Source organism: Sinocyclocheilus anshuiensis, unplaced genomic scaffold (assembly GCF_001515605.1).
Source record: "Sinocyclocheilus anshuiensis isolate Anshui unplaced genomic scaffold, SAMN03320099.WGS_v1.1 scaffold1389, whole genome shotgun sequence".
NCBI lineage: Eukaryota > Metazoa > Chordata > Actinopteri > Cypriniformes > Cyprinidae > Sinocyclocheilus > Sinocyclocheilus anshuiensis.
Window position 1 is genome coordinate 642,813 of NW_015552672.1, and position 11,903 is coordinate 654,715.

Sequence of the window (11,903 nt, forward strand, 5' to 3'; positions counted from 1 at the left end):
GTTTTTTTAAATATAAACATAATGGTGGCTGTCATAAAAACGTGATGGATTTATAAAAAAAATAAATTAAACATTGATGAACAGTCAAATTTATAATGAATACGTTATATGGTGCATATATTTAGCAAAATGCCCCTCTCTACAGTTTATTTTTAATGAATTTATGGTCACCGAATATATTTTTCGGAGGTAAATGTGACGTTACGTGACATACTGTTTACAAGCCGTTATATTGACGTCTTTGCACGGAGGAAACACTGATTGAGCGATTACATGAGACAGGATACGGATTGTAAAGTTGTACTCTTTCTTTTAACTTGCCTTCGGATGTTTAGTCATGTTTATTTTGTGCTGAAACTGGTATTAATGTGGAGGACATGTACGCTTCACGTGCGCTATGCGCAGTTCCATGGTCTGTTGAATTGAGGCGCTACAGCGATCTGTCACTCCACATTAAACAGCGCCAAAATGGCATTTATTGTTTGAATACTGCAATACAATGTACATAATTTGAAATCTAAGACTTTGTTTCATATTAAAAGTACCAAAGCACAACACTTATTGCAATATATTGGATGGGAAGTGCCCTTCAATGTTCCGTCCATTAACTGAAAACAGGCTAGACTAATCGATTCTTAGGATTTAAGAATCGATATCTTTCCGTAAAAATGAGAATCGATTAATATGGAGATATCGATATTTTTTACCCAGCCCTAGAAATCATACCATGTGTCATATACTCACAGGGACAGTATGCTTGGAAATAATATTTCATATCTTCAAATGCATTCATTATTTGTAGTGGGCCAGCTACCCAATAATATCAATAAGCTTTGTGCTTTTGGTACTTTTAATATAAAACAAAGTCTAAAACAAAGTATAGCGAAATACAAACAGTATGTCTTATGATAATATGTCTTTCACACTCTTTAATGTGGTTTAAGTGGCATGTGAATCAATCATTTTTCCAATTACAATGTGACATTCGTTTCATTAAATTATACTTTTCATTTTTTTTCATGCCTTCTAATGTTCCTTCTCGCTTATATCGTGCTATAACTTGTAATAAAGAGGAAAACACATTTGTAATTTGTATTTCGGGATAAAACTGACAGAATTTGAAAGCTGAGCTGTGTTATATTAAAAGCAAAAAAGCACAAAGCTTATTGCGGTTACTGGGTGGCTGGCACGCTACAAATAATGAATGGATTTGAAAACAGCTTGTGAATAGTCTCAGAAAAGACAACAATATAAGTTAACGAGTTAGAGCCCACTTTGACCTTTAGAACGTTTTATTGTTGGTTTTAATTAAATACATGTGAAGAATGAAAGGTTGGACCCCACAGATGTTTTTTGCGGAGTAGGTGGTGGAATTTTCAACGTTAACGTTATTCTCGCAATATACTGCCCTTGCAATGACTTAATTCTCAAAATATAATGACTTTAATCTCGTATTGCTACGACTTTGTTTTTTGACTTTATTCTCATACTACGACTTTAATATCATAATGCTATGCCTTTATTCTCAAAATATTATGACTTTAATCTCATATTGCTAAGACTTTATTCTCAAATTATTATTTATTTAATCTCATATGTCTATGACTTTATTCTCAAAATATTATGACTTTAATCTCGTAATCTTACATTTACTTTTTTTTTATTTTACGTGGAACTAAAATGCCGTCGTATCATGTTGCTCCAAAACTGTATGACATTTTTTTTAATACATATGAAGTCAATGGGTTCCATGGTTGTTTGGTTTCCAAAGTTCTTCAAAGTGTGACATACTGGTTTGGAACAACATGAGGGTGAGTAAATGATGACAGAATTTTCATGTTTGGGTGGAGTTTCCATTTAGTTTTGATTGTACCATTTGTTCTTAAGGCAAAACCTTAGTAAGTCACAAGACCTCTGCAATATGTAGTGGCAAAATATGATGTTTACCTTTATTGATCCAATGAGCAGCCTTCAAATTTGCATAAAGAAAGGCTGTGCATTTCAGCTTTTCTTGTTATTTTTTATGGTAATAAATTATATGTATTTAAAAAACAATACAAATTCGTGAAATACAATAATGTGTATTTAAATATGTAATTCATATTCAGAAACTGTAACTAAGATAAGATAATGAGTAATAAATACTAACAAACTTTATAATGAAAATTGAAATCTTTAATGCAGCTTTCGTAAATTATTATTTAATAGTGTAGGGTTACATTTAGCTAAGTTTAATATTTAGTAGTGCGTAAATTGTAACTTAGTGCCAATTTTCACCACAACTATGCTTTTTAACTTGCCCACAGCTTGTGCAGCTGGCCCCTGGAGTAACCTGAGGAATTAGATCTAAACACTACTTTCCAGCATTACACTCTTGTGAATGAGGTGATAGACTGAAGTTTACCTGTGCTGTACAAACCAGGAGATGGGGCTGGTTTGTACCAGATGTTGCTGTTATGGCTTTGTTAGAAGTCTAACATGTATTACAAACTGGCCTATGAGTCCATGATAGAATTACACAACACACAATAATACAGTCGCGTTCAGATTGAAATTATGAAAAAACCTACCTGACTGCCGTTTGGACCTGGAGGTCCCTATAAGAAGAGAGAAATTATTATTATTATTATTATTATTTCATTTTTTACAGCTTAATGAGCAGTGTGTTACTGTGCAGCAATAAATATACATCCCTACAGATGATTGGAGTTGTACTTACAACTCAATGATGTTGTACTTACAGGTTTACCATCCATACCCATTGAACCCTGAGAGAAAAAGAGACAGAAAAAGACTCAAGATGAGTTTTTATGGTTATTTCAGGGCAATCATATACTTGTACATTCGATTTTAATTTTCTATTTTGATAATTTCTTCCCTATAGTGATGGGCATCTGAGTAAAATGGCTATTCGAAAAAGGCAGGGGACTTGGTCCTATACATTGGATATTGATTGGATGGAGGCAGATCTAAATGCAAGCCTGCAGTCGATTGTAAGAAAGGGGCGGAGTTTAAGCAGACTAAATGACTAGAGATGTCCGGCATACATCACCAGAGAGAAGTCTGTCACGTCACTAGAAGTGACATGTTATGACATTTTTATTTAAAAAAAATTTGACATGCATGGATTAATCGTTCACAATAAAACCAATACCATACAGTTTAGCTCTGATGGATTCTAAAAAATATTATATTTTTGTAATAATAATTAGTGGACCCATCATCACTGGCTTCAGTAAGCTCAGACTAAAGGACAGGAAGTCGCTGTCCACGGCACTGAAGGTGCTGAAAGGGGTCTGTTCACTTTGAGTCTCTGGCCTGTGAAAAATATAATGCAACATACTTAACAAAATGTGAATGCTTTCTGATTGAAAAAACCTTTAGAGCAAAAGGTCATAATAAATGTAAAAGTGGTGTAGATCTAAATGCAACATATATTAAAACAGTGTGTCAATATAATGTTGTATACACAATGTAAAATTAGACAAAAATCAAATATAGGGATAAAGAGAGATTTCTGATCATTCTCTGACTTGCATGTCTTTATTCTGATCAACATGACTTTATTCTGAATCAGGAAATGAAGACAATAGAGCTGTCTGTCTTGGTCTGGTAATGTGAGCTTGTACTTTCACAACGGACAAGTGACGAGAGCATGCAGGGGTTGCACATGTCGGTCTATTCAGCATAATGTAGAAGAAACGAATGACTGGTGTGGTGGTGGTTCTGAGTGCGGTTGGAAATCCGGCAAGAGCCACATGTGGTGCAGTCCTGCACACGGTTCAGTTTGGAGCAGCTCTCTTGTTATGCTTGGAAAGACTTCACACAGGGCTATATTTCCCAGTTGATCTTTACGCGGAGAGGAGGCTGCCAACGCATGCAACTGATCGTATCTGGATTGCGATGGCCTGTCAGGGAGACTTCATGTAACTAATGCCTCTTTTAAAAACAAAGCTATTGGAAAAAACAATAACTCTCTGTTCTGTAAGAGTTGTGTAGGTGTAGAGGTAAAAAAAAAATTGAGAATAACTTTTTTTTTTATAATAACTGAAAATAACAACTATTGAAATAAGATTTGATGTGATTAAATTAGCTTATCTAATATTGATAATTTGAACTAATCTTTCTGAGGTTTGAGGTTCATGTTTAATAGGTAGGTTATGCTTACAGATGGATTGTATGCCTGTGTAATACATTATATATGCGTACAATTATCAGTCCCATTATATATATACAGTACCATATGAAAACCTTTGTGAAAAAAATTTGATTAATGTATTTTGAACTGTTTAACCCCATCAGAACCAGTTTAACACCTGATTTACTCAATTTAAGCACAAAGTAAAAGACAAGCTTACTTCCAAGAAATAAGAGATCTGGGGTGTGTTTCCCATACAAAGATGTAACTTGCTAATTAACCACCATAGTACGGTTCAGCGTTGGAGAAACAAATTAGCTAGTCTCAACTTTGTCGCACTGACATTCGAACCGTGTTGGTTAAAAATGCTGTTAATGATGGATTATTGCTGTAAATAACATAACATCTGAGGACTGCTTCGCTATGTTTGTTCTCTGTTATTTTACAGGTTTGCTTATTTCACCCAGGGATTCCCCTTTGGTACAAGAGTACATACGCATATGCAAACTCTTTAAAAACGTTTCGTTAATTCTCTTAAACTAAAAGACATAGAATGAAATTTAGGTATGGAATGAAAGATATAGATTGTACTACATGTTAGCTTACTTATTTTGCTCGAGCACAGGATCCAACCACACAACTTACGAATGTTCATTGGAACTATGGATTCAGGAAATGGCAAATCGTTGAACTATCTTGGTAACGATAGAATTTGCAACCATAGTTGGCTTAACGATACTTTTAGGAAACACACCCAAGGTCTCATCTGGCAGTTTAAACCCAACCCAAATGGCATCAGCAGGATTTTTAGCAATAATTTCTAATATGTCCAGCAGGTGGCGCACTATGACACTTAACACTGCCTGTTAGCTGAGGTCTACATGAGACCCCAAGTCCTATGTGAGCTTGTGGTTAAAGCAGATGCGATCAGTTGATCGGTGAGTGTATAACTGGAGTGACAATTACCGGGTAGCCATCTCGTCCTGGAGTGCCCTGTTAGGATTTAATGAAGAAAAAGAAACAGTATAATTAAAAACATAAAAACCCATCATATCTGAATTAAAAAAGAAAAAGTTTGATTACATCCCAAACCCCCCAGATATGCACTAGAATCGACATTATTAAAGTGTTCCATACAGCATTGTTGCCATTGTCTTTGATAGTCCATTCGCAATACATAAACACAGCTTATGTGACAAATAGCTCATAAAAATGGAATGTGTTTGGGGCAACCATACATGTTTACACACTCTTCTCCTTTATTATTGTGGCTTTCTGCTCATGTTGAGAAATGTGATGCAACCACAGCAATAAAAGCGGTTGTGCTGCTGCATTGTTGCTATGATGAGAATTGTACACATACTCTTCAGCATGTGCTAGTGTTTACTATGCACTCTTTGTGAAGGCACGAAGAGATTTGAATCAGCTGTTGAATTTTTTAAAAGGCATGCCTGGTTATTACGATACAGGCGGTCAGGATGGATGCCAGACAGTGAAAAATGGAGTGTGATCAATTCAGAAACTGTCTCCTGGAGCATATATCCTCCATTCCATCTTATCTCACCTCATTTTGCAGTCTATATCAAGGTTGCAAAGCCATCACAGCATGCCATGCTGTATCTGCCCACCTCCAGACCATTTGTTCTGAATTAAAGCCTCAGTGATAACAGGGTACTTACTGGAATTCCTGAAACAAAGAAAAACAAACAGTTGTATGTAACTGTAACAACTATTTGTGGCACTGAAGAGTAATAGTGTGCAAGACATTAATGATATAATAATAAATTATACAGTGATTAATATGTTGTCTCATTTCTGTCAACTTGAGGAATTAAAATCATGTTCATGCATGTCTGTTTAGATGCCAGAATCGATGAGGTCAGTGTGTATATACAAACACAATGTTCCAGTATCTGCACAAGAAGAAACCTGGCTCTGGCTCATAATATTGATCAATCAAATGACGACGGCACAGATAAAAATGGACCCTTGTTTCTTTTCCACTTTTGAACAACTCCAGATTTAGTAAAGGTCTGTGTGTGATTAAAGAAAGTGGATAGGTGGAACACCTCTGAGCAGCGCCAATAGGAAAGAAAAACCAGAAGTTCAGGGCTTAACATTAGGTATTTGAAAGGACTAGCACTTCAGATTTTTACTTGCCCTGCTGCAAAAACAAACAAACAAATAAAGACATGCATGTATGCACACACATGAAGATGAACAGACAAGAAAAGACAAGACACCCCCCACAAAGCAGATCTATCGCCAAGACATTTGTACTGCTGCTGCTCCGAAGAGCCATGTGAACCGCATGTATTACTATCCATGTATGCCTGGGCTACCACGCCGACCAACTTAACGCTAGTGGTCTATGGCTATGTGTGTCTGGGCTACCACGCCGACCGGTTTAACAATAGTGGCCTAGGACTATGTGAGCCTTGGCTTCCATGCCGACTGGCTTAACAATAGTGGCCTACGACTATGTGTGCCTGGGCTACCACTCCGACTGGCTTAACTCTAATTAGACGCGCACTATGTGTAATGTTAATTAACAAAATGGATATACGTTGCAATCCGATAGATAAGACCCCAGCATCCACCTGAGCAAATATCATAATTTAGTCATTAAATATCTGCTGTTACTTTCTACACTTCATCAGTCCCAGCGACAGCATAACAGCTCGTTAATTCGTGTTCGTGCAATGATGAGATGGACAAAGTTTGCCGATGCATGTCATATTTACTCTTCTCGTGTAGAGTTATCAGGGTTACAGTGCACAAACTCCTGAGTGGACTGACTTGAATGAACAAATAAAGCACAGTATAAACTAGAGCTGCACGATTAATCGTTAAAAGATCGCAATCTCAATTCAGACGAGCACACGATCTCATTTCTAAATGACAACGATTCTCCCGTGTCTATTAAACATATAATGTTACAAAAGTTTTTTTGTATTTTAGATGAATGCTGATCTTTCTATTCATCAAAGAATCCTGGAAAAAAAATGTACTCAAGTGTTTTAAATATTGATAATAATAATAATAATAATAATAATAAAATGTTTCTTGAACAGCATGTCAGCATATTAGAATGATTTCTGAAGGATCATGTGACTCTAAAGACTGGAGTAATGATGCTGAAAATTCAGCTTTGATCACAAGAACAAATTACATTTTAAAATAAATTCAAATAGAAAGCAGTTATTTTAAATAGTAAAAATATTTCACAGTATTACTGCTTTTGCTGTATTTTGTATCAAATAAATGCAGGCTTGGTGAGCAGAAGACAATTCTTTAAAAAACATTAAAAATCTTACTGTTCAAAATCTTTTGACTGGTAGTGTATATTAAAATGTTTTTACACTTCATTCAAATTAATTAATCACTTTTAAATAGACTGCAGCAATCATATTTTGCCACACATTATTTTGTTTAGTTCAGAATCGTGGGAGAATCGTGATCTCTATTTGAGACAAAAAAAATCGTGATTCTCAATTTATACAGAATCGTGCAGCTCTAGTATAAACATTTTTTCTCCGTTCTCTGAACTACACAGCACAGCGATAGTACATATCACACGAGCACATTTCTCCGAACTACACTACCCATAATGCATTTTACTCTGAACTGCAACAACCATAGCGATAACTCTTAATTCCCTTCTCCCGCAACACTATCGTTGATAAGACTGTGATAAGCACGTGCTTCTGACGCTGAATGCACCTGAAATCAACCACACGCTCATCAGGATGAAAACATTGACCTTAGAAATAACGAACGTGAACATGAGATTACGCCGATGTATATGGAGAGCCCCTGTTGAAATGCATACACAAGAATGCTTATTTAATTTAACCTGTTTTCATGTTCGTTACTATTAACATGTCCTCCGAACGATTACAAGCGCTAAACTGCCTTTTGCTCCAGCTGTAGAAACACAGATGCTAAATGCTGCTGCTAATATGCTTAATATTTCGCTTCTGCATACGATGCAAACTGCTAACATGACACTCAGTTAGGGATATGCCGGTATCAAATTTTCATGTTGCGATTAATTGCTAATGCTTTTATCACGGTATGCGGTATTATCAAGATATTGCAATTTAGTTAAAAAAAGTGCTGTCATAATACAGTATAACAGGTTTAATAACTTTTTTCTTATAACAAAAATAACTGATATATCGCATTACCGAATACCGGCATAAGTCTACACTCAGTTTAAACTTGTTTATGGTTGCTCATTGTGCATTCAATTAGGCAGACCACACAAATATACACAGCGATATGGATTAAAAGAGCATTCACTTATCTTAGATGTTGATTTAGGCTGCTCTGAAGTGCACTGCAAACTGCTACAGCAAACAAAAGCCAGGTATTTGAATATTGAGCAGTAAGCTCATTGGCTACCGATACAAGAGAGAACCAATCAGCTGCCATGTGACAATGATGTCGCCAGGTCAGATTGAGCTAGACCTATCGGACTGTGCCATCTAGAGTTTCATGCCAGAACTCTGTATTTATAATGTTAAAAAAGTTTCTATTTCAAATAAATAATGTTCTTTTGAACTTTCTATTCATCAAAGAATCCCCATTTACCATGTTTTGCACAAAAATATTAAGCAGCACATCTATTTTCAACACTGATAATAATAAGAGATGTTTCTTGAACACCATATTAATATATGAATGATTTCTAAAGGATCATAAAAATGTAGCTTTGAAAATTAGAGAACTCTGTAATTAATTTCTATAGTTACATCTATAATTACACTGTTGACCTTACAGTACCTCTACCCCTTAAACTTAACCATACCACCAAACCTGCCTGGACCATACCCATATCCCTCCTCAATAGCAATATATATATATATATATATATATATATATTACAACTATGAAACAAACACTATGAAAACATAATTAGAAATGGCATATAGCGAAAAACATCAGTTTGATGCTTCTAAGACCCCCAAGTCATTCTCAAAATGTTGACAAAAACTCATCTATGTTAACTAGGTTGACAACTTTACCTTGCTGGCATTTGAATCAGCTGAATTCAAAACAATAATGCTCAGTAGGCTTACTACAACTCACATGTGTCTTGTCTTTATTTTCAGAAGAGATATAATCAGCTTCTCAAATCCAAGGTTGACTAAGGTTGCCAAAATACCAAAGTTTGCCATTTAAAGATGGAGATTTCCATATTTATTCAACCATTCTTTTCTTCCGAGTCAGTCTCCGCTGCCATTCACGAGAGCACCACGACGCATGCATGTGCATTCCTCTGCTTGTAAACAAGAAGCACCACATGCATGTTTTGTGGTACTCCCGTGAATGGCGGTGGACACTGACATGGAAGAGAAGAAACTGTTGAATAAAGTCATTGTTTTTGTTTTCTTTGCACACAAAACAAGTATTCTCATAGCTTCATAAAATTACGGTTGAACCACTCATGTCACATGGACTATTTTAACAATGTTCTTACTATGTTTCTGGGCCTTGAATGTGGTAGTTCCCTTGCAGTCTATGCAGGGCGTGAAAGCTCTCGGATGTCATCAAAAATATCTTAATTTGTGTTCCGAAGATGAACAAATGTCGTATGGGTTTGGATTATATATGAGGGTGAGTAATTAATGACAGAATTGTCATTTTCGGGTGAACTATCCCTTTATAGTGTTAGGGGAGGGGCCATGCTCAGTGGCTTCAGTGTGTCATCAAGACATGATTTCAGACTCGCCCAAAAAAATCCTGAAGACAAAAATGGTGAAAAACGATTTAATGGTCTAGCTCCACAATTCAGTACTACATAGTTCACAGTCTTTGTAACGTGTTTTCAGCAATACATTTCTAAAATGTATAATGTGTTTAGAAACAATTCTCTGAATTGCCTTTACACAGACTTTAAGTCTTCTTGTAAAAAGAATAGCTCTAATTGAGCTTTGCACATAGTGGGAGGCTCTGCTTTAACATAGATATTTTGCACTTAGAATGACAAAATGTTTCCAAACTCTACAGAAATACATGTTTAACGGTGCTTATTTGGTACTTAATAGATTCAACAGTCTGTGAATCTAGAGAATCCTTAATAAATTCAGGCAAGAGAGAAATCCAAAACATTCCAGAAGTGTGGGAACGATGCTGGTGCTCAAAAGAGCATTCTTGTGAAATAAGTTATTCTCATTTATGCGGTGGGCTGCAATCTACCATGATCAGTCTTGATTTAATGGCAAGTGATTTCAGCTATACAAAATCATGCAGTATACACCTACTATGCCGAATCATGCTCTCGATGGAAAATGCAGCAGTTCATTGTGAGGTCAAGCTCCTGCAGTAACCCTTTATAGAGTGTCAAAAGGATCACAAGTAGACATCTGGGTTGTTATTTCCTGTGCCGCACAGCTTCCCTCGCTCTTGATCAGCGCAATGAACATAATGCACAAGACAGTCATTGGCATGCCTCTCCGCTCTGATGCCTGAGGGATGTGATAGTAGGAGTGGAATGTGACACCGAATGGATTTGGAGACACAAGCGGCGCTGGGAGGATCCAGATCTTCCCTGCACAGGATCAGAGAGCCAAGTAAACAAGCGATAACTCCTACAAATGGCCGTGGTGATAAGAGTGCTTTCAGTCACACGACCATGAGGGAGATTTGATCCGTCTGTCATGGTGAATAGAGAAAAGGAGATTCCCACTGTGTCAAGTCCAGGTCACCCAAAGCCCTGCAGCAGGAGAGCAGCTTTTTATGGACACCAGGCTGTGTGTTTTGGAGATTGTCAGTCCTCCCATCAACCGGCCAAAGTCATCACACACAGAACAAAGACACAGTTCTTCTCGTCTGACAATGTGTTTGAAAATCTGTGTATATATGGAGCGTGCATGGGGTTTGTTCTTGTCATGCAGTTAGCGCATCATATCTGCTTTGAGATCACTTCCAGTCTCTGCATGCCGAGCATGATGTGATGAATTTGGTCCATTAGTATTCATCTTGCATGATAATATACATGAATACAACAGTAAAACTGAAGATGATGATAGTGAACCTGTCACCGAATGTACTGGACCACTAGAGCAGTGGCCCCATGGCAGAAAAAAAAAACATATCCCTTATTTACTGCCACCACCCACCCAATAATTAATCAGAAATGGGCTGTTACGTTACGCAGAAGATTTCCAGATGCAAAACAATCCGCTTTATATCCACATCTGAGAGACTATAAAAGTGGTTTAATTGACCAGAAATGTCAGTAATCAGAGCTGCACAATACATTTTGCAAGTGTAAAAAATATTGTGTTCAAGCCTGGTTTGCAAGACAATTACATGTTCTGTATATGATGATATGTTCATGACTCTAGGTAGGAGCAGAGAAGGACCTCCCAGAAGGAAAGAACTTTAGGAAGCTCTTTTTCTTATACTTAGCTATTTCATAAAACAAGACTGGTTATATATCTATCAAGTAGATAACAAGCTCAGCATAAATTCAGCAAGCTAGTTCTTTAGCATAGCAAGTAGGATGTAACAATATTATTACTACTACTACTACTAATAATAATAATAATAATAATGTGTGATAATATTCTTAAAATAGATTTGATAAATAGGATAAATAAATTAAGAGGACATATCAATATTATATTAGATAAGGATCCATATTTTTACTTCAGCCTAATAACAATATACACACACCAGCGTCTCGGTTACGTATGGTAACCCTCGTTCCCTGAAGGAGGGAACGGAGACGTCACGTCGGTGACCGACGAATTGG

The 11,903-nt window shown here is 36.5% G+C and overlaps 1 protein-coding gene across 1 annotated transcript in view; it reads right to left on the reverse strand.

Moving 5' to 3' along the window:
- LOC107667430 (collagen alpha-1(XXIII) chain-like) overlaps positions 1-11,903 on the reverse strand; it is a 50,830-nt gene that overhangs the window by 24,012 nt on the left and 14,915 nt on the right. The window contains exons 2-5 of the mRNA XM_016459098.1: positions 5,818-5,825; positions 5,105-5,131; positions 2,742-2,768; positions 2,571-2,597 (exon numbers count right to left, since the gene is read on the reverse strand). Of these exons, the coding sequence (XP_016314584.1) occupies positions 2,571-2,597; positions 2,742-2,762 (48 nt within the window). The 5' untranslated portion in view covers positions 2,763-2,768; positions 5,105-5,131; positions 5,818-5,825. The remainder of the gene's footprint in view (positions 1-2,570; positions 2,598-2,741; positions 2,769-5,104; positions 5,132-5,817; positions 5,826-11,903) is intronic.